The sequence below is a fragment of the Corythoichthys intestinalis genome, chromosome 18 (assembly GCF_030265065.1).
Source record: "Corythoichthys intestinalis isolate RoL2023-P3 chromosome 18, ASM3026506v1, whole genome shotgun sequence".
Lineage (NCBI taxonomy): Eukaryota > Metazoa > Chordata > Actinopteri > Syngnathiformes > Syngnathidae > Corythoichthys > Corythoichthys intestinalis.
This window is the reverse complement of record NC_080412.1, coordinates 11,299,267-11,323,484: the sequence shown is the minus strand read 5'-3', so window position 1 is coordinate 11,323,484 and position 24,218 is coordinate 11,299,267. Positions and strand designations below refer to the sequence as shown.

General features: G+C 39.5%; 1 protein-coding gene across 1 annotated transcript in view; it reads left to right on the top strand.

The window, feature by feature from the left end:
- Positions 1–14,078, top strand: part of jade2 (jade family PHD finger 2) — a 122,356-nt gene extending 108,278 nt beyond the window's left edge. The window contains exons 12-14 of the mRNA XM_057821972.1: positions 7,087–7,185; positions 11,352–11,497; positions 11,646–14,078. Coding sequence (XP_057677955.1) covers positions 7,087–7,185; positions 11,352–11,497; positions 11,646–12,275 — 875 coding nt within the window. The 3' untranslated portion in view covers positions 12,276–14,078. The remainder of the gene's footprint in view (positions 1–7,086; positions 7,186–11,351; positions 11,498–11,645) is intronic.
- Positions 14,079–24,218: the final 10,140 nt, after the last annotated feature.

Below are 24,218 nucleotides of genomic sequence, written 5' to 3'. Positions count from 1 at the left end.
AGACGGAAGCAGCCTTCTTGCTGGCTGACAGTGGGGGATGGGAACGAGGCTAACATTCAGGTGTAGCAAACACAGAAACGTTAGCAAGCTTTGGAGAGCATTGTCTAATTGAATGAGCAGGGACAAACAGCCTGGAGTCATAAGAAGTATGTGCTGTAATATTCTGATACAGAATTATCCGGGGCACCCTAAAGTGCACACAGCGCCAATATTGTTTTGCTCACATGATGCGGGAGTGAGTTAGAGACACGGCCTGCCGAGAGCCGTACGTTTGTGTTAATGTTGAAGTTATATATGCTATTAAAGAAACAGAGTGCCAGCACGTCCTGTGTGGTATATCTTTGCTAAGAAAAAGCACAAAACAAAACAAGTGCGCTATTCTCGATCCTGAACGCACCCCATGTCTTGGATGACAAATAAACAGAGCAGAGTAGACTCGCTACGGCTGGTAGTTTCTTCAATTTATTCAGAGTAAGTAACGCACCGCTTTTGACCGTCAGTAACTGTAACGGCGGAAAAAATAATTAGTTAGATTACCCCGTCACTGAAAAAATAACGGCGTTATTTATAATGGCGTTATTCCCAACAGTGGCTGTGAGTACACATAGTCTGGAAGTAGAGGTGTGAATGAAATGGTCAGTTTAATCATGAGTTGCTGTCTTTTTGGACATTCCCGTCTTGACTTTTTTTGCAGGTTTACGCCAAATAGACATGTCTGCTAAATGTTCATGTTTTATGTTTGTCGTCAAGATAACTCAAGAGCGAATAATGAGATTATCATTAGACTTGTCAGATAATGACTTTTTAACCGATAACCGATATCCCGATTTCGTCCAACTCTAAAATTCCGACACCGATATCTAGAGGTGTGTCAATATATCGAAATGGTGATATATCGTGATACTTTGTTTCCCAAAAGGTTATCGATATGCTCCTGCCAAGAATCGAGATATCGTTTTAAAAAGGTGTCACTGTTTGAAGAAAAAAAAAAAAAATGGAACCAACAAGTTGCTACCAAAATATTCCACCATAATAGTGTCTCGGTTAACTATAAGTCTCCATTGATGGTGCTCGATGCCCAATCATTTAGTCTGGGAACGTTTGTTCATTCGAAACCAGAGCATTTACAGTTAATCTGTCCGATTTTCAGGGCATTTACAGGTCACTTGCTGTTCTTTTTGGGGCATTTACAGGTCATTTCCTGTTGAGTTTGAGTCGCTGCCTATTGATCCGGGTGATTCCCCGGTCACTTCCTGTTCTGTAATGCAAAATAAACAGGAAGTGACCCATAAAATACCCCAAAATCAACAGGAAGTAACTGAAAATCAACTGGTAAATGACCTTCAATGGCCCAAAATTACCTCATTGCCTGGCATTGGTTCATTCCATTGGCCATTCGTTCATTCGCTGCCATCCCTCCCACTTCAAACGGATTGAACGTCTACAAGTGATAAACTAATTCCAATTCACAGCACAAGCTTGTTTTTCTGTTCATTAGTTGTCTGTAGAATATCCTCGAATGACTTACTGAGCAATGTTTCGATAATCATTGTATCGCAATATCGTCAGATCATCGTTATCATGAGCTTTGTATCGCAAATCATATCGTATCGTGAGGTACCAAGAGGTTCCCACTCCTACCGATATCAAAACGATACTGGATGCTTTAATATTGGTAAATGTAACAACTTCAAGGTTTTCCAAATAAAATCAATATTCTGTGAAAAATAAGTGAACTTCAACTGAAGTTGTTTAAAAAATGGTAAAATAATGTCCCATACAAAGAAAATGAACTGAAATGAGACAAAATGTCAGTAATTAGATAAAAAGAATAATTCACAAATAAATCACGTTTGTACTAGTTACCCCAAAGATCCACAAGGGGGTGACAAAGAAATACAATTATAGGACATGCTGATGCAATGACAATATAGAAAATGCATTTTGCTGGGCTTTTAAACAGATTTTTTTAATAATAATTATGTGTTTTATTACTTTTCTTAGTTACTATTTCTATCTGGTGACACACTAGTTCTATTTAATGAGTTTGTTATTCAGTATCTTTCATTTATTGTTCATTTTATTTGTGCACCACGAGTGAATAGGGTCTTTCCCTCAGTTAACAAATCCCAAGCATCTCAGTTTGGAGGCATCTAGAGGTCATTCTAAGTACAGCTGCTGTGCTAATCTGTTTCCAGCCCATCTATCAAGGCTAATGGCTTGTGCTCTATTTAATAGAACAGCAAATATACAAGCACAAAACTGATACCGATAATCCGCTCTAATTTTAAATGCTTTATCGGATATTATCGGACAACTCTAATTATTATTAAATTTGAAGGATATGAAACAGAAGACGTCAATAAAACATTGGGTGCCATTGACGGTAATAAACGAATGTTCATTCACTGCCAACCCTCCCAGTTCATATGGATTAGACGTTTACTAGTGACAAATTCATTTAAATTCACAGCTGAAGGAAGAAAAGAGCCACATGATTGGACGTCTGTCATAGTCCATGCCACTGAAAAAGTTGCATTTTGAGGTAATGAGGTCAAAGGTCACAGAGGTCAAAAACAGAAGTTCACAATAACATGATAACAGATTAGACTATTTGACTCAAATTAGCAGGGTTGTTGATAAGATGATAAAAGAAAAGGTCTCAAGGGTCACAAATATGGCGATACTTTGAATTTGGCTGATTAAGCCTGAGTTATACTCCCGCGTTGCGGTGACGGCGCAGCGACTACGGCGTCATTTGACATTTGATAGTTCTGCGGTGATGGAACGCGTTGCTCTGTAATTCACCGTCAAGCCACTAGAGGGGTGTGGCGTTATGTTTGTACGGTTTGGGGGCATGCTTGTTGACTTCCGCTAGTCTAGTTTAACGGAGAAAAAAATAAACAATAAAAGATGGAACTCTTGAAAGTAAATATTCTGCTCATCAACACTGAATAAATATTGAACATACAAATGTTGAGGGGCAGGCGACGCAGAAGACTGTTTCGAGGCGGTCTGGCCGACTTTTGATGCCGCACAGAGAGTTTTAGACTCGGGTGGAGAGAGCTAGCTATGGCGGCTAGCTTTAAACTGGCATCGAGCACTGCGTTCAAGGTCTGCAAAGCCCTCCAGTCCGATTTGTTTGCCGTGTCCTATAACCAGTCAGTGGGAAGCCATAGTAGATTTCTGGCGTCTATGGAACTTCCCAAACTGCGTTGGGAGCCTTGATTTTAACGTTATCATAAAAAGCACCGAGGCATGTTGATGATGTATCGTGTGTGAACTAGGGCTGGGCGATATGGCCTTAAACATGTATCACGATAAATTGAGCAGATTTATCTCGATAACGATAAATGACGATAAATTCGCCCAAGCGGACTGTTATATAATTTGAAAATCTGAATCAATGCATGAAATACAGATTAACTATTTCTTGTTGATTTATTTACCAGCATTCAATTTGATATACTGTATTTAACCCTATAACACCGAACGTGTCGGCAGCGACGCGTTTATGCATATCGTCTTTGAAGCTTCGTCACGCTGTAATTACATCACCCACGTGCTGCTGGTTGGTCTTCGTTTGAAAGTGCGGAAGTTGATGTCCACACCAGTTTTTATTTGAAGTCAATCGGCCAAGAAAAACGGGAGATAATGTCATTTGAGTTTTATAGTTTTATTGCACTCATAAATATGCATTAAAACGCTGCATGGACCATGTATCCATCTCCATATTTCCATCATTCCTTGTCCTTTTTCAAAACCGAAAGCAGCACAAAAGATTACTTATCCCAAGAGTCGTTGTGATGTCAGGAAGGACGAACCGAATGTGATCATTTTTTATAAATTTCCGAGCGAGGCACCAACTATTGAAAGGGAGACATGCTAAGCAAGCAGCGACCGGTGTTGTGCCGAAAAATGCACAACACCAGTTGGTTTGAGCGAGCGACTTTGAAACGTGCAGAATGAATCTCAAACTACATTTAGCACAAGCTAATGCATTATCTCATGAACTCAAGGAAGAAGATGAGTCGCATTTGTTGTTGTTTTCCTCTGATGAATCGGCGTCTCGGCGAGTAGAAGTGACAGCAGAGCGCAAACGGCGAAAGAGTAGGCTGTGTGACGTTGTGTGTGACGCAGCTCCGTGACCTGTTCAAGAAGCTTTATTGAGTGCGCAAAAAAACCCCCAACACTTTATTGGGTCGCATGCCTGAAAATTTTGAATTGAACTACTTGTCAATATTTTAAAAATACTTTTTTTCAATGTTATATATATATTTTTTCTTCACTATAATCTTTTCAATTTTTATGTAGATGTGTGTTCGAGAAGCTTGATTGCATGTACGTATATACTTTTGATAAGATGACACCTAACTTCACAGAGATATTTTCCAAACCCTTTTTGTGTTAGATGATATAAATTTTTTTCTCACTATTTTGCACACTATATAACCTGTTTTGACCATAGTATGTATAAAGGCCAAAAACGCCTATGACCATACCTGCTGTTTGTGTTGAATTGTCAAACATAAAACTATTCAATCTTATTTTTTTCTATTGAATGTTTATCCTAACAAGTTGAATAAATATTATCAAGCTTCAAAACGGTTGGTCGAGCATGTTTGGTTGTCAATTTGACGTCAACATTACACATTTTGAAAAAAGATTTTGGGATTTTTTTGTCTTTTTTGGGTCCAAAATGTGGATTATAATTGGTCAGTGGAGAAAACAACAGTTTAGACATGAAGTTCAAGGTGTCCTGAAAAAAGGGACCCAATTTGGCCATTGTAAACAATTTTTTCTTTGAACTATAAAGGCACCTCAAATGCATGCGAATTCGGCCAAAATAGGCTTAGGTGTTAAAGGGTTAACAATTGTACATGCAGTCTCAACATTAAGTTTATAAAAATGTATTGTAAGCAATAAGAATTGAAGTATGAACATTTATAACAGCGTGTATGACTTGAACAATGTACATTGTCAAAATCAATATGCCTGTGCAAACATGTAATTGTAACACAAATGACTTGCAGCTTGAACAGTACACTTCAAAAAGACAACTTATTGTTAATGGCTGCTGTGACATAATTATTAAATACAAGTGTTTACTTTATGGTTTAAGGTTTTTTTCCCCCCCAGGGCATTTTTTAAGGTTAGAGCCGCTATCCGACTCCATAACGTTCATTTGTAGCGTTAGCCGCTAGCTAGCGTTAGCCTGGCTACCAGTAGAAAGCACTGAAAGCACCATCTCCGGAAATCGTGAGAACAAAGGAGGACAGCGAGTGAAAGCCCGTCTGGATGCTACCAAGAGTCTACTAAATATCGGTTGAAAGTTTGGTGAACCTCCCTTAAGCCACACTCCATCACGTTTTGCTTGTAGCATTAGCTGCTAGCGTTAGCCTACCAGGCTTTTGTTTGATTGGCTTCCTGATGACCACGTGACTCCCTACGTAAGCACATTCACTGCTTTCTTAAAGGGGAATGAACATAGACGAACAACACAGAATCAAAGCGGGATGAAAAGACTATATTTTCTTGATTTATTAATTTACCGAATTTACCGACATGATCAAAATTACGTCGGTCATCGTTAAGAATTTCGGTGACGGTAAATTTTCGGTTTACCGCCCTGCTCTAGTGTGAACTGTCTGTTATTGAAAATTAAAGATCAAAACAACTCTTTTGACACCAAATCTGTGCTTTATTCTTCATATACTTGAAGTGTGACACGTGAATAAGTCACAGACTCACAGCAAACATATGAACACGATAAATGATGAAGTGCACCAACCAAAAATACGACATAATTTTGGCCGACTGGGTCACCGCTTCGTGTGGCCACTCGATTCCGAACACACACGTCTCGGTGGTTCTTGCATTTTTTTTTTTCTTCAATCGCCGACCTTGCCAATTGGCAATAACAATAATGTCTTGACGAGACTTGCTCTTCAATGATACTCCCGTCGGCTTGGTCCATTTTTGCGTGTAGAAAATAATGTTTGATTCTATTCTACAATGGCGGTGATTTCGCGCTGAACCGGAAACAGCAGTCTGAGCGGACCAATCACAGTCCGTTTCTGCCACGTCATACGCGTCTACGCGACGGGAAGGTTAGAAAATTCGAGAGGACCGCGTCAGGCTACGGCGCAGGGTCGTAACTCGGGTCTTCCTTGACGGCGCAGGTCTGACGTGGAAGTATAACTTGGTTGCTTAGGCGGACGTCTGCTCTCTGAGTGCTTCCCTCATCAAGACATTTTTTTGTGGGTCTCCTCACAAAATCCGGATTTATTTTTTAAAAATTAAAGTGATTTTACAAAACTCCCAAGAATTTTTGCCCATGTCTTCTTGAGACTTTTATGGGTCTACATGCCTACCAAATTTCATCTTAGAAGTCACAGCCTGCCAGCTCTACCAAATTGACCAGGTTTAACACCCCTGCAATTTTTTTGATTATGTGAAAGTTCTAAAAATGGCAATTTATTGCCTCTTAAAATCGAGGACCTTTGCAGAACTTGCCTTAAATAATGCACATAAAAGCTTGTAAAATGATGTTTTAGAGCACTGCTGATGCGGTTGGATATGATCACAGATTACGAGATGCAGTGGAGAATCTTTCACTCTCGCCCTTGAAAACCCCAAAAGATTTTTTTCCTCCTCCTGCTGCGCTGCGATGCACACAAAAGAGAAAAATCAGATTAGGAAAATTAAAAGAGGGAGAAAACGGGCTGTTTATTGACAAAATTCTCTTGTGGGCAATTAGATGTACTCACAATGGAGAAAAAAATGAAATACGAAGCAGCAGGTGGCTCAAGGTTAATATAATGCATTGAGATCCAATTCAACAATTGTATGTATTTTTTCACATATTCTATGTGTCATGGCTGCCACTGACTGTGTTAGGCGTCCAATCCATTTTGACTGGAACCAACGTTCATTCGCCTCCTCCTGGTCAAAATGTATTGGATGTCTAGCACCGTCCACTGCAGCCATTGCGTTAAATAGTGACTTCTAAAGAGTTGTTCAAAAAAACTATTATATAACTAAGGTCTATACTATAATATACTGTATAATTGTCTCTCCTTGCAGAGAAAGCCCAGAAGGGTGGAGTAAAGAGGAAGCAGAGTGCAGGGAAGGAGAGAAAGGAGCGATGGAATTCAGACAGTGACTCCCTGCTTAAAGAGCTAGGTACACTCTATGAGTATACTATTTTTTCATCATCACCGAAAACAAAAATCTATGAGAATCACAGTTTAGGCAGGTCTGTGTGAGCATGACCGTCCCACTTGAGGGCCTGTTTGGTGGGCAACAGTCTGAGCAGGCCTGGGCTCTTGCTCTGAAGTGCTCATAAAACAAGATGTTTTCAAAAAATAAGAATTAGAATTTTAGTTTCTCACCTAAGGCTCTCAAAACAATAACATAACATTATGTCAGTTTTTATTCATTTCTTATTGGTCCCTGTGTAATATGGTGTAAAAGCGTATGTAACGTTAGTTCCACGGTGGCATGTTTACCTTCCTGCTTATTTTTCCTCCTCCCTCGCTTCTCTTGCAGAGGCATGCTGCGTCATGGAAACAAATGTGTGTGTTAATGTGCATGTATTTGTGAGGAGGCTCGGTGGTGTCACAGGAATCCAAACAGCACCTCCTGCTGTCCTACTTGGCACATCATTTCTGAAGATTTAAGTGGAAACAGAATTCAGTGTCTTTTTTTATATATATACAGTGGTACCTCTACATACGATCGCTTCGACACACGAACTTTTCGACATCCGACGTAAATTTTGACTCGCCATTTGTTTCTACATCCGACGACATGCTCGAAATACGACGACAATGGCAGCACCGCAGACGAATGCATGGCGGATTTTCTTGTGTGACAAATCAACACAGGTTTCAGAAAAGGTTGGTACAGGTGGTGAAACAAGGAAAAAGTTGACACTTACCTTCTAAATGAAGATGCAAATGACAGAAAAATATGAGCGTAGGGTGGGCATCCGTGAAATGGCTCAACAATACATCTCCACGGTCCTCCTCCGACCATCGTTCGCCAGTCTTTATAAGTTAAGCTGACAATTCTTATTGTGGTAACATCTCCAGAGAACTCGCCAGCTTCGCCACGTTTTCATCATTTCTTTCACAACTTATTCAACACAAAACGCCTGCTGTCTGCCGCAATTGACGATGTTCTCAAGAAAGCATTGAAAGCGAAAGTAAACTTTCACCCGCTCCCCTCCCTCTTTGTCACGTCAGCGCCGTGGTGCCTTCAGGTACAGAAAAAAACGTCCGCCTTATTAGAACCCGTTTCGTTACACTATTACAGGAATTATTATTATTATTATATTATTAATCCGGTTTTTATTTATTATTTATTTGTTTTGCTATATGTAATTGCCATTTGTAATAGTACCAGCAGTATTTTTTAAGGATTTAGTGCAGGTTTTTGGGCTGTGGAACGAATTAATGGAATTATAATGTATTCCTATGGGAAAATCCTGCTCGACATACGACCATTTCGACTTACAAACAAGCTCCTGGAACGGATTAACTTCGTATGTAGAGGTACCACTGTACTAGTATATTTAGCTCATTTAACTCATTGGCTGCTATTGACGGCGCTAGAACGTTTATTTTCCCCCTCCCAGTCAAAATGGATTGGACGTCTATGGTGCTGCAGCTATTGATTATTTTAGTAATCGATCATTCTATCAACTAAATCAAGTAATCGAGTATTTGGATAAGGAACATTTAATGCATTGCATAATCAATTTTAGGAGATGCAAAACAAAGGCTTTCTAAGATTGCACTTTCAAATGAGCATTAAATGCCAATACAAAATAAAAGTCCCGAGTATTTCTTCAAACTATGCAGGATTGCACTTCCATTTAAAAAATAAATTAAAATACCTGATTTTAGCTTCAAATGGTATCAAAAAATGTGGATCTAAATACAACAAAAGAACAATTGGCTAACTTGCATAGCAAAAGTCTGCTAGCCTAAATGCTATAAAATGCTAACTTTTTTTTTTACAATGCTCTCAACAAATCGTTCAAACACATACTCCCTCATGAAACTGCTAAATATACCTATAAACTAAATTACGAATGCATAGAAAAAACACTTATATTATGTTGGTCTTAACAGGGAGCAGCTGGATTCAATTATGTTAAATAAGTCATATTCACTGTTGCCACTAGAGGGCAGTGTATCCACCCAAATTAGTAAAACTAAATATAAACACTTTTGAAATAAATCATTAAAACGCTACTCTACTGCAACGAATCCTCGACCAGCAAATTTTTGATTCGAAGCTTTTTTCTAATCACATTACTCGAGTTAACCAATTAATTGTTGCAGCACTAGACGTCTAGCGCTGTCAATGGCACTGAAAGATGAGATTTTACTGTCAGTCCTCCCAGTTTAAATGAATTGGATGTCTGATTGCTATCAATGGCATGCAGTTAGTTAAATACTATGAAAAAAAACACAACTTTGGTGTGTTCCTTTGGCCGTAACCAGAGTATATATGGTTTTATTCGATTTAATTTAATTAATTTGGCTTTAATTGACATAGTATGTATTTATACATGTATTTATAATTATGTAAAAATAATATCAAAAATACAATAGTGATGACTAATTTTAAAAATGTATCTTTCGGACTATTAAGTTGCATCCGTGTATGCAGTGGTATGAAAAAGTATCTGAACTTTTTGAAATTTAGGTTTAGAATTAGGTTTTCATATTTCAATGAGGATAGTATGCAAACGATGACAGTAGGGGGAAAAATAAGTAAATGAACCATCTGACTTAGGAGACTTTAACTTTAGGAGCAATTAAAACCAACTTTTGACAAACATTTTAAGTCAGGTGTGTGCCCATCACTGATGATTGGTTTAAAGCTGCCCTGCCCACTATAAAACACACACCGGGTGAGAATTCTCTTGATGAGAAGCATTGTCTGATGTGCATCATGGCTCGGTCAAAATAGCTATCTGAAGACCTGTGATCAAGGATTGTACAAAACCATGTCTAAAAGTCTGGATATTGATCAATCGACAGTCAGAGAAGTTGTCTACAAATGGAGAGTTTGGCACTGTTGCTTCTCTCCCAAGGACTGGCCATCCACCAAAGATGATGCCAAGAGTTCAGCCCGGAATATTCAGAGAGGTAAAAAGAATGCTAGAGTATCTGTTAAAGATTTACAGAAACCACTGGCACAGTCCAATATCTCTGTGCACCCATCAACTATATGTAAAACTATGGCCAAGAATGGTGTTCATGGGAGGACTTCACGGTGGAAGCCACTGCTGTCTAAAAAAAACGTTGTTGCGCGTTTAATGTTCGCAAAAAGGAACTTGGACACTCCACAGAAGTTTTGGCAAAATATTTTGTGGACTGATGAAACCAAAGTTGAATTGTTTGGGAGTAAAACAGAACGCCATGTGTGGAGGAAAAATGGAACAGCTCACCAACATCAAAACCTCATCCCCACCGTGAAGCAAGGTGGGGGGGCGCATCATGATTTGGGGCTGTTTTGCTTCCTCAGGGCCTAGATAACTTGCAATCATTAATGGAAGAATGAATTCAAAAGACTATCAGGATGTTTTGCAGGAAAACCTGAGGACATCTGTCAGACAATTGAAGCTAAAAAGAAAATAGATGCTGCAACAAGCCAATGATCCAAAACACAGAAGTAAATGAACTTGAGAATGGTTTCAGAAGAACAAAATACACGTTCTGGAGTGGGCAAGTCAAAGTCCAGACTTGTACCCCATTGAGATGCTGTGGCATGACCTAAAGACAGCGATTCACGCCAGACATCCCAGGAATCTGACTGAACTACAGCAGTTTTGTAGGGAAGAATGGGCCAAGATTAGTCCTGATCGATGTGCTAGACTGATCTGCAGCTACAGGAAGGGTCTGGTTGAAGTTATTGCTGCTACAGGGGGCCACAGATACTTTTTCATACCACTGTAAGTCACACTAGACAAAGAAAGCACGATGAAGGGGGTAAAAAACATTAGTCACACTGGAATATAAGTGGCATTTTGGGGGGCAATTTATTTAATTTATCAGAAACCAAGAACCAACAATATATGATAAATTAAAAATTTTAAAATTAAGATAAACAGGCTAAATAGGCATCTGTTAACATATTAACAGTTGATAACTGATAACTATAGCCTAAACAATACAACAAGTCGCTGGCCCAGCCAAACTATCCAATAAATTGTGACTTGTAGTCCAGAAAACACTGTAATATTTTTTAAATGACCAAAAATAATCATTTGCTCTATTTGTGGTTGAAGGTTTTAAGTCTCAATTGTTTAAAACTGCCCACTATCTCTGTAGGTCTGTCCAAGTCTTTCCCATTGGACAACTCATTGTTCGACAGTTGGCTAGCTCAGTCGGTGCAGATCACTGCCGACGACATGCTCAGCAAGTGGGCCCTGGCTTCACAGCACCAGGACAAGAGTGGCAGCCTGCTTTCCGACCAGGTAATATTCTTCCATTACTAAAAGGAACAGAAATGTTCTTGAAACGATTTTTTAAATTGTCGAATTCAGCTTTTGATCAGCATGTCTCAAGTAGACCCAGAAACCCTTTTTATTTAGTTAACGACTAAATATTCTGGTATTGCTGCAGCTTCTGCAGGGTGAGGAGAATCTGCTTAATTTGATGATGGAAAACTCCATGGAGTCCACGTGGAAGACGCCCCAGCTGGGCCGCAAATCCCGAGGCAGCTGTAAGCCCCGCGCCCGTGGGCACCTGGCCACCTCCGGCACCGTTCCGTCACCACGGGCGCTTGTGTCCGCCGGCTCGGTGTCCAAAATCTCCACCGTGGAGGGTTCCTGGACGGGCATGGGGTCAGAGGAGAAGCACGGGGCGGGGTCCCGAGGTTCCTCCGGGGTCTTCCACCTTCACCGCCACCACACCAGGAGTTCTGACCTACAGCCGCCTATTTCCAAAATGGACTCCTGCCACATCTCGGAGGACGGCGGGCCATGGGGCAGCAAGGGTGTCACGTCAAGAGCGATGCCCTCCTCGCCATCTCCGCGGCTACGCGGGTCGCGTCATGTAAAATCCAGAGGGCGGGGCGTCGGCAGGGCGAAGTCTGAGGCGAAGGACCGGCATTTGCTCCGCGGCGACGGTTATTTTTCCGACGGGGAACAGAGCGACTTGGACACGCGCCCGGGCGGCGCACGCAAACTCCGCCTAGCGCCACTACGTTCCGGAAACGAGGACCTGCTGAGACGAAGCGTCATGGCCTCTTAAGGACCCCGAACGCACTGCGGACATTTGCTCCGACATGTGCCCTGAGCATTCTTTGAATGTAGCTTCTAGCCTCCTCGCGTCTCTTCGCCAATTCAGAAATAGGAAAACGGTGTCCGTTTTTTTTTTTTGTCATCCGATTTCCGCACGATAAAAGACTTTATCATTGTAGTCTTTGGGGCATTCTTCTAAATATCTTTACAGAGGCTGCTTTCAGGGTCCGTCGGAAAGCACAACTAAAGAGCGAATACATAAGTGTTATTAGTATTGGCCGCTTTGCAAAAAAGAAACACACTTGATCGTTTCCGTGTAGAAGAGCAGTTGGAGTTTAAAAATAACGTACGAAAACATTCTTCCATATTTGAAATTCATTTTGTTTGCCTAGAATAAACTCTGTGCCTTCCATCGTGCACCACCTTCCCCTTAAAGCCCTATTCCTCAGCGACCTCCCAAGCCAAACAATCACCGACCAATCAGCTGTCGCCCAATCCAACTTAAAACAATCAACGCGAATGTGTCACCTTAATAGTTTTTTAGAGTGCCTGAACGAAGGATGTACAAACGTTTTACCGTTTTTCACCTCTGCCATCTCAGAGGTGCGTTTATGCTGTTAACAGCCTCCACAGGGCAGCATTTAACGCGTCCGTTCCAGTTAACGCGGCGAAACTCCCACGTAATGTCGACAAAGTTTGTCCGACAATTTGTTCGTTTGACAAAAAAGAAGACTTTGCTCTTTTTGTACTGAAGGCCATCTGTGGTTATCTCAGGGGTTTTAAGAGAAATGGTCAAGATAAATCGACTGAGGTTTTATTTTTTTGGTTAGAAATCAAGAGATTCCGCTAGCAACTGCTAACGTATCTATAAAAATTGTTCAATATGAATATATAGTAAGACGGCGATGCGTGTATGTCAAGAAACTTTCACTTTTGGGCGACTACTGAGTGCTCAGCGTGGTCGCGCAAACCGTCACGCTGAGACCAATCAACTGTGTGGGCCCAAATTTAGCTTTTCGCTTCTGTCTCGTTTTGTCTCTCCGCTAATCCGATGCGATGTTATTGTCACGTTGCTGCTGAACTGATAACGCAAAGCAGGTTTGGTGTAACAGGGTTTGAAAATGCGACCAGGCGTCGGATAACAGCGTATTCCGCTCCAGACAGCCCCATACGCACTCCGGACATTCCCGAATGCTCTCCCGACGCTCCCGTATGCATTTGCAACACTACTGGATGTGCTCCTGACACTCCTCCATGCGCTCCTTCCACAAGGAGGCTATTGTTTCATGATTATCGTTATGACTGCTGGTGAAAAGAGCGATGTCTCCGGACCTTTTTGGTGTTTTTTCCAAGCAGATGGCGAACGTAACATGTATTAGCGAGGACGTCTTATTCGTGTACACAAACAGCTTACATACAATATATACAGTGTGGCAACCATGCCCTCTCCTTCATAGTATTCTAGCTTACTAGCATAATGTAGAAGGGGGATACTTACCCCTTGTGTCGAGTACATGCTAAGCTAAGTGTCGTGCGCTACTTTGAACTACTTTGACATACGGATCATATTCCGATCTTTTTCAAATCCTTCATTTTAACGTATTTTTCCTCAAGGGATTCTGTTCAGCGACACTTGTATTGACACAAATCTTAGTCGATGTGAAAACCTATTCAGGTGCGCTGTAGCCTACTTTTTTGCATCCAATTAAAAGCCCGAAGGGAGATTGAGGAAAAACAGCGGAGTAATACAACCCCTAGCAAAAAGTATGAAATCACCAGTCTCAAACGAGCACTCACTCAGACATTTTATCATGTGGAACAAACTCAGATAAAAAGCTTGAAAAAAATAATGAATTAGTTCAAAAGTGCAACTCTTTAGCATTCAGAAACACTAAAAGAAATGAATAAAAAACATTGTGGTGGTCAGTAAATGTTACTTTTATAGAGCAAGTGCAGGGAAATATATATAATCACTCTATTCTGAGGAAAAAATGTGGAATCATGAGAAACAAAGAAATGCCAATCAAAACGCATCTCTAGTATTTAGTAGCACCACCTCTGGCTTTTATGACAGCTTGCAGCTTGAACTTTTGTTTAGTGCTGTTCCAGTGAGATTTACAAAGATGACTGCCCGAAGAAAGCATCTAAATTCCCTGGGGAGGTGGCTGTGGTTAAATCTTCAATAAATGCACAAGTTTACATTGAAATTTTAGACAGCTTTCTTATCCCTTCAATTGAAAATATGTAATTTTCCAAGATGACAATCCTTGGAGAAAGAGTCATCCAATCAATGTCATGGCCTGCAAATAGCCTCGATCTCAACCGTATTGAAAACCTGCGGTGGAAATTGAAAAAAATGGTCCACAGCAAGGCTCCGACCTGCAAGAATGATCTGACAACTGCAATTAAAAAGAGTTGGCACCAAATTGATGATGAACACTCATCAAATCCATGCCTCAGAGACTGCAAGCTGTCATAAAAGCCAGAGGTGGTGCTACTAAATACTAGAGATGTGTTTTGATTGTTATTTCTTTGCTTGTTTCTCATGATTCCATATTTTTTTCCTCAGAATGGAGTGATTCCATATGTATTTCCCTGCACATGCTCTATAAAAGTAACATTTACTGACCACTACAATGTTTTTTATTCATTCCTTTTAGTGTTTCTGAATGCTAAAGAGTTGCATTCTTGAACTAATTCATTATTTTTTCAAGCTTTTTATCTGAGTTTGTTCTACATGATAAAATGTCTGAGTGAGTGCTCGTCCGAGACTGGTGATTCCATGCTTTTTGCTAGAGGTTTTACATTTGGACTCATGGCACTTGTAACGTTGCATTTGCTATCTTCTCGACCAGAAAATAGTCTCAAGTTGACTCACCCACGCCCCTTGAGGCACAAAGTGGCATTACAAGCTCATTTGCCTTTAACTTTTGTGTAAGTTTACCTTTAATCAACGCCATTTTCAGGTTTGCAAGCAAAGCTTTGCCTCGCCTAGTTTGTCCACGTAATTCTTAACACTTCCTGTTAACATTCTCGTGGCCAATGAGAGAAGAGTGTTTTAGTACAAACTGAACCCTAAGGGTACGTGGACCAAGTTTACAAATTCATCAACTGATTATGTCTAGATGAAGCCAACTATGGAAGGTGTAAAAACACCTGATTTATCACTTAAAACGGCACTAAACCCTCCTGTTAGGTTTGTTTCTCAGGAGCACTTATATTTTTCCTGGGTCATTTTAATACCAAATCATCCCCCAAAAACAAAATTTATTGAATTTTAAGACTTTCATTTTGACCTTAAATATTTGTAAAGATCCAGGAGTGTCAATACAGTAACTGAAAACTTCTTGATTTCTAAATGCATACGTATGACCCAAAATACTAAGATATGAACATAGACTTCACTATTAGTTGATGAGACACTTCCCACAGACATTGCTGGGCCAGGCAGAGCATCGTGGCAGCTTTCACAGGGATGAACTCAAAACACACACTGTGTTTTAACGCCGGATTTAGGTGGAAACAGGACGAAAGTGTTAGTGCATACAAGCAGGCTGGAATGTCTCGGGAGTGATTTGATCGAGGATTCAAGGTAATTATTATATAAAATAGCACCATGCATGCACTTTGAAACGTTGTGAAAAAATGAAATGAATGGGAAAAATTTGCGTAACTTTAGATTGAATTTTTTAAGTAAAATGAATGATAAATGCCCAGTAATTTGCTTTTAACCAAGAATCTATACTGTTTTACATTCATATTCATGCGCGGAGTGGCCGAAAAGTGTCATTGCATCTAATTTACATTCCTATACAGTATATGATTTTAAAATTCAGTTTTCCGGTAAAATATTGTCTATAAAAGTTTTAAAGCAATAAAACAACAAAAATGAATTAAATGAACAAAAAAAAAAAAAAAAAAGATATTTTTATAATGCGTCAAAATTCTTTTTCGAACAGTTCATGTGACTAGCACCTTAGATGCTCATTTGCTTTGCTTAGCCAAACCCACCCGAGGACCAAAGAGGCAAGATGGATATACATAATTTTTTCAAACCTAAGCTTTCAAAAGCGACAACAACTACTAAGCAAGAACCAATGATTGAAAATGTGGACCATGAAACGACAGAGACCACCGTCAAAATGGTGAGCGGGGTTTAAATTGGCCCCATTAAAAACGCTAATTGTACAACAGAGCCACCGCCGGTGTCTTGCCAATGTAGTTACCCCAGTCAAAAATTGTATCCCCTGGCCGCGGGAGCGCGCACACACACACACACACAGACATTATGAGTTATTTCGACTTAAACAATTAATTGAAGCCAGAAAAGAACCACAGTTATATATGTTGGACATTGACGTTTATTAAACTGCAGAAACTCCATACAGGACTTGAATTACAGTAATAAGTTGTAGGTCATCCTACGAGTAAAACAGTAAAACATTGCCTTTTTTAACGTTCAGTACGCATGTTAAGTTATACGACAGAGAAAAAAAAAGTTTTTTTTGTTTTGTTTTTTTTTTTTTTTTTATGGATGGGCCATGTTTTATAACCTCGTAGATACTACATCACCAAAACACGGAAATCAAGCAAATCAGTGCAGCGCAGTGGCTCCGCCTAGGGGATGCAATTTTTCACAAAGGTAACTACATTGGCACGACACCAGCGGGTGTGTACCATATTCAATAGATGACAATCTTGGCGAAAAGTATAGCTGTCCTAAGCAGCCTGATTTAGAATTCCCCTCAAGAATGTTGGGAAACAAAAAAAAAACACTCAACTTTTCAATTTATTATTATAAATATTCTTGTAAGTTAATTTTATTGCTGGCACTGCGTTTCGGGGCCATCAACATGTTGTGCCTCCCCTGCCCCAAAAGTCAAACTCCGCCTATGTTCATATCTATATAAATTCTGAGATTTACTCATTTATTTACAAGAATTTTCAACTTGAAAAGCTTTGTTTTGTGATGTCAGCCATGTTGGATTTTGTATCCATACACAATAGCACAATTTTACATTCAAATAATCGTGTAATATTTAGCGAACTGTCCGTATTTTGGCAAAAAAACTAGTAATTTAGACATATCTGCGTCAATGCAGTAGAAAAATATACATGACATTTCAATCTAAAAACGATGACATTGGAATTCAACCTAAATAAGTTGTGGTTGTATATAGAAAAATGCAGAATTTGCTTTTGTTAAGTAAAATTAAGATGGTTCTGCATGCTTTCCTCAAGTATTAAGTTTCTCATGTTAAAATTGAGTGATTTATTAGCTGTTGAAAACTTATGTCAGCATTGCACTAAATTAAATGAATTTAAGTCGCCATTTCGGGCGAAAACATATATGTTAAATATTGCTATTGATCCTGAAAATATTGGTGATTATCTTTGCATCTGGAGATTTTTGTGGCTCTAGCGTAAAATCTGAGAATTTTATAGCCATTTTAGGTTTTGTTATACTTAATAAAAATTAATTAGTCAGGATTTATTCAGGAACGACTTTGAAATTTGTGATGCCACTGCTTATGGAGACTTATATATGCCTAAGGTGTGTACCTGTTTTAGTTTTAGGTCAGTAGCGGCTTTGGTATTGAAAATATTTAAAATTTTTGTTTTTGAAAATAGGCCCCCTAGGCAGAGCGTTTCCCATCAACTGATAGTGAAGTCTATGAAATGAATTATAATTACATTTGTTTGCTTTTGTAATGGGTCATTTTGACCTGTGGTGTATTAAAAGTCAATAGAAATGTACTTTTCACTAATTGATTGATGTTTCTAAATTCTTTCAGTGCCATTGAGGATTCTAGATGTCCAATCATGAAGCTCTTGAAAAACTAAAATTAGTTTAACTCTAGTAGACACTAAATCCATTTGAACTGGGAGTGCTGGCAGCGAATGAACTTTCTTTGCAGCCATCCCACTTCAAATGGATTGGACGTCTATCGCCGTTAACGGCACCTAATGAGTTTATCTACAAAAATAAATCCGTTCGGGTTTAGCCATTTTAGAAGATCCAAATGTGTTAGAAAACTCTGCGACGAACCATTGCAAATAGGTGAAATTGTATGTTGACGATGTTTCTTAACAAAATCTGACTTGAAATTGTAACAGGAGGGTTTTAATGTCTTCTAAGCACTTAACTGGCTTAAAAAGAGAAAAAAAACTATCTTCCTTTAGAGTCTCAATTTAACCAGCATCAGATTTAATCCAGACTGTTTAGACTAGATGTCAATCCAGATCAGAATCCGAATCCCCCAAACAACAACCCTCTACAACATCAAAAGCTTCTGTTCAACACAATTGAATATGAATGTCGCAGAGGTTTTATCCTTCTGTCTTGTTTTTGTTTCAAAAGAATGTTGTGCCATTTGTGAATAGCAAAGAGAACTATCGAACATATATGAAAAGAAGATAAAAAAGCTATTTTAAATTATTTTTTATTTTTCTCTGGCATTTTTTTTGCTATATTTATTTTCTTGTATTAGAGTCTTCTTTGTAGGAGGGAGGGACAACTTTTAAGACAAACAAAACGTGTATTTTTCCGTAGCGCGAGAAGCCTATTTTCTTCCTTTTTGTACAATTTGGATGTTTGGAGCGAGACTTTGACAAGCAATATGATGATGTCCTTCCTCTGTGACTGTATATCTGCATGCTCTTTGTGTGTTGCCTTAACCATGGCTGCCGATCCCCCTTTTACCTGGTGGCGTCCCACACGGTCCGGTCCAGTGCAGTCCAATAAAAGCAGTGCTTTCTGTGTACACCCTATCATGTTTGTATTTATATACACAGGGTACAAAATATCGAAATGGTGATATATCGTGATACTTTGTATCCCAAAACATTATCAATATGCATCTGCCAAGAATCGATCATCATTTTAAATGATGTCAAACTTTAAAAAACTAAACAAAAACAAAAAAAGGGAACCAATAAGTTGCCACCAAAATAGTGTCTCTGTTAAAGGGATCCTCGATCTTAAAGACATGTAGGCTCTAATAAACCACAATTGTTCTCTTGCACTAAAATATGTTGTTAGAAACACATAAAATGTTAAATCAATAGCAATATTTTATAGTATTTGCTACGTATTTTGACCGATAGTTGACGCCATGTTTTGCGGGCTCGGAGTGATGACGTAATTGGGGCGTTTCCAATTGTGTACAACAATTGCGTATTGCTGCCTAAACTCGCGAAGTAAACTGCCACCATGTGCTGCTTTTGGATGCAACTATTTTCCCTCACAAGAAGCCTCAACGCGCTCGGATAGCAAGTGAAATGTGCGCAATAAAGTGCCAAAGACGAGAAACTCTGGCCGCTCTCTTAAGGGGTAAGTTTAGAATTTTTGACATCAGGCTTAATCTTCGAGTTGGGGGGGGAGTTGATTGAAAAAAAATTCTGTATCGTTTGTTGGTCTTTTATTATTTTCAGGGCTCCTCAGTGATTATGCTAATGCAAGTCAATATGGCCAATTAGCATGCTAATAAAAACCGATATTCACAGATCTAACATAGTCAAATAAATTCAAAACGCAGCTCGATGTTCAAAAACCCACTGCAGCCAAAACAATGTCTCACCATACTGCCGTAAGTCATTTCATTCTGGGGGACTATTTTTCCATATACGTAATGGCACCACAATAGAGGAGTGCTATGGCCACTCGTCTTCACCTCTGTCTGCCATGCAGAGTGTTCACGGAAGGACGTCAGCATGGTGAAATGTGCTTTTAGAAGCTGTGGAAACATACGGAAGAGATGGACAAAGGAAAGTTTCCATCGCTTGCCTGTGAAGAACGAGGAACTATATAAAAAGAGGTTACTCTGCTGGATATGACATATACACACACCGGTGGAAAAAGTACTGCTTTGCAGTATTTGCAGCGCGCATTTTCATCGGTATCATCTCCTGAAACCAAATGCTGTGCCTTCGACTGTCCAAACGTCTTCAAGAGTTTCTGATAAACAGGTAAAAAAATATATATTTTCATACATGAAAGTATATCGCATGCACACCTAATATCGCAGCTCGCGTTAGTGGGGCCTGTAACTAACACCGTGCATATTTATGGTTCGCGTTTTTAAATTGGAAACAATGGTCAAAGTTCTGTCCAATATCTCACGAAGTGCATTTTTCCTTCGTGCTATTATTTTAACAGCGGTTTGACAGGAAGGAAGTACTGCGGCGGCCATTTTTGTAGTATTTTCGTCAGTCCGTCGTTTGGTGAGCGCTGGTTGTGTTCTTTTCACTCTGATTCATTTTTGGATGCGACACAGGGCCGGCCCAGGCCATTTGGGGGCCCTAAGCAAAATAATGCAAAGGGGCCCATATTTTTGGCCCACCATTTCGTCACAGTGTACTGTGAAACCCATACATGCAATCCAACCCATACGTCCATATTTTGTATATTAATCAGATTTTGTTGCACTGCATGCTTCAAACTTCTCACCCCAAATGACTGTCAGTACTTACAGTAGATAGCGCCAAACCTTCTTCTAAAAGAGGAAAGAAAGAAGTTAAGGAAGAACTTTTATTTTTTTAAGCTTGTAATCAAGTATGAAAACTCACAAAAGTCAAATAAAGCAAACTGTAGTAAACAAAAAAATAAAAATAAATTAAACAATTGCCAGATTGGGGGCCCCCAAGAGGTCAGGGGCCCTAAGCAGCTGCATAGTCTGCGTATAGGCTGGACAATGCAGCACAATAAAGCACCTGGAGCTCGGACGCTACCTCCCGACTCCCGGACTTATTTTGAATGGAGTTGTGTTCACTAGCACACACAAGGGGAACAGTACAGTTAACTTACAGATCACCATCCCGAATGCAGTAAATAATTCCACTTCGGGTTGGGATTCGGTTTACGAATGGTTCGGAGGTTATGTGCGTGGGCAACCACTGTTTTTTGCACAACCCCACACACAGACACGTACTCTGACTCTTCCTCATTGGGACTAGTAGTCGGTAGTATGTAAATAAGTAATATGTCAATCATACAATATTTTTTTATCCTTCACTATTGGCCCCAGACACCTCACGCAGTCAGTTATTGAAGGGTTATTTATAGTAAGGATTGTGAGTGAACTGGACAGTGAACATCAAAACGCCTGATAAAGAAAAAGTCATTTTACACGTCAGTAGATTTAAAAAATAAGTAGGCTGACATTTTCCTTTTTTTTTTAATAAATATTTTTGAATGTACTACAATAAAACACACATATTGTCTTGTATGTGAAATGTGAAGGTTTAAAAGATCAAAAGTTTCTGGGTATGTAGGAGTTGTACATAGAACAATTGCAGAGCATCCTCAGTTTCCCTAAAACCATTGTAGTTCCCACTGACAGAAGTGCACTTGTCACGGATGCAGCAGACGACACACGATGGAAGAACATGTCGCTGGCCTCTTCCCAGATGTTTGCCTTTCAACGCCCACTCAAGAACAACCCTATATGCCACCAATCGGAGTTGCCTAAAACAAGAAAACCATAATACAGGGTGATTAAAAAAGAAATTGCCAAAATCATGTGATATATCAAAAGTAGTAGCAGGCAAGCCGCTCCTGTCGCTACAGCGGTAGGCGAACCTTCATCCGTACTGCTAGTCACAGAGGGAGCAAATAATTCACCTCTACTGTCAGTTCATCAGGCAGTAAGTGTGTTCAGTATTTACCTAATATGAGTGATGCTGCCACTCAAACTGATCCAGACACGTCCGATGCAGTGGTACAGTGGCCAGCTGATTCGCGCCTAGCACTTAATATGAACCACCCTTACATAGCTCAACGTGAGTTGGATGAACAAGACATGGGGGACACGCTATCCCAGGATTTGTTCCCGTCAGATGACAAATTTAATGAGGAAAGTCAGCCACGACACAATTCCGATCCTGACTATCACACATGATCATTCATAGTTTAATTACCTTCAGTGAGAGTTTATATTGTCAGTAGTCATGAAAATAAAAATGCACGAATGACAAGGTGTTTTCAAACTTGGCCTCTACTGTATGTAAAGCACACGCCAGCTCTGGATGCTAACAATCTACATAATTATATTGGAATACGTTGGATCACGCAACAGCTCACCTTGAAGATCTGCTAACAAAAACCGGAGCCCTCGACAGCATACACTGTCTCACTCCGTTTTCATTGAGACGCACTCACCGCAAGTACACCACCAGTTTTGCCCAAACTCTTGTCTCATCAGGTATTTCCTGCTTTGTATTCTGCCTTTGCTGCTCATCTTGTGAACGACCGACAGTGCTGTCCTGCTCTTCACTTTTCCGCTCTGGGTCAAATTGGAAGGGCAGAACCGACGACATGTTGGGGTAGCTAACGAGTGACACCCAAGAAGTTCGGCAGCGGGCCATGTGACGTCACCACACTGCAACGTCAACAAGAATGGTGACCTATCAGTTAATATAATTTTTAAGATTTTATTAAATCGAAAACATTAAGAGGGGTTTTTAATATCATATTATTATTAGGGCTGTCAAAATGATCGTGTTAACGGGCGGTAATTATTTTTTTAAATTAACCACGTTAAAATATTTGTCGCAATTAACGCACATGCCCGGCTCAAACAGATTAAAATGACAGCACAGTGTAACGTCAGCTTGTTCTTTTTTGGTGTTTGGCACCCTCTGCTGGCGCTCGGGTGCGACTGATTTTATGGGTTTCAGCACCATGAGCAATGTGTAATTATTGACATCAACAATGGTGAGCTGCTAGTTGTTGTTTTTTTTTTGTTGAAAATTTTACAAATTTTAATAAAACGAAAACATTAAGAGGGGTTTTAATATAAAATTTCTATAACTTGTACTAACATTTATCTTTTGAGAACTACAAGTCTTTGTATCCATGGATCGCTTTAAGAGAATGTTAATAATGTTAATGCCATCTTGTTGATTTATTGTTATAATAATCAAATACAGTACTTATGTACCGTATGTTGAATGTATATATCCGTCTGGTGTCTTATCTTTCCACTCCAACAATAATTCACAGAAAAATATGGCATATTTTATAGATGGTTTGAATTGCGATTAATTATGATTAATTAATTTTACTATTAACTCGATTAAAATTTTTAATCGTTTGACAGCCCTAATTATTATAACTCATACTAACATTTATCTTTTAAGAATTACATGTCTTTAAAATAGAGGCTCTCTTTAACTCAGGCTGCCATTGACAGAGCTAGACATCCAATCCATTTAGACTGGAAGAGGTGAATGATCCTTCTTTAATTTGAAAACGGAGCATTTGCAGCCAGTCTTTCCAATTTTTGGGGTGCTTTTACGTCACTTTTTGTTCATTTTAGGGCATTTAAGGGTCATTAGTCGTTGGGTTTGAGTCAATGCCTATTCACTTAGGGAGATTGTCACTTGTCACTTCCTGTTCTGTCAAGCAAAATCAACAGGAAGTGAGTAAGAAAGGCCTGACATGTACAGGAAATGGCCTGTAAATGCCCCCAAATAAACGGCAAATGACTTGAGATGCCCTCAAATTAAACTCATTGGTTGCCATTGACTGCCATAGATGTCCGATCTGTTTGAAACGGATCGGACATCTACCAGTGATTAACTCAAAGCAGAAGGATGAAAATAGCTTGTTTTTCATGTTTATTAGTTGTTTGTAGAACGATTTCTTGACCAATGTTTCGATAACCGTTATATCGCCATATTGTGAGATCATCATTATCATGAGCATTATATCGCAATTCGTATCGTGAGGGACAAAGAGGTTCACAATATATATAGCAGAAAACACTCCCCAATTTGGCCAAATTTCAAAATTGGCCTATATGCATGTGTGATACATCATTAGAAAGCTTACAATCTCAATTTTCTGGGGGAAGAAAAAATTTGAACAGGAGGGCATTTTAAAGACAAAAAAAATTTGAATAGCCAAACCCCAAGTGGAGGTGAGTGCACGCAATAGCATAATTAAAGACGC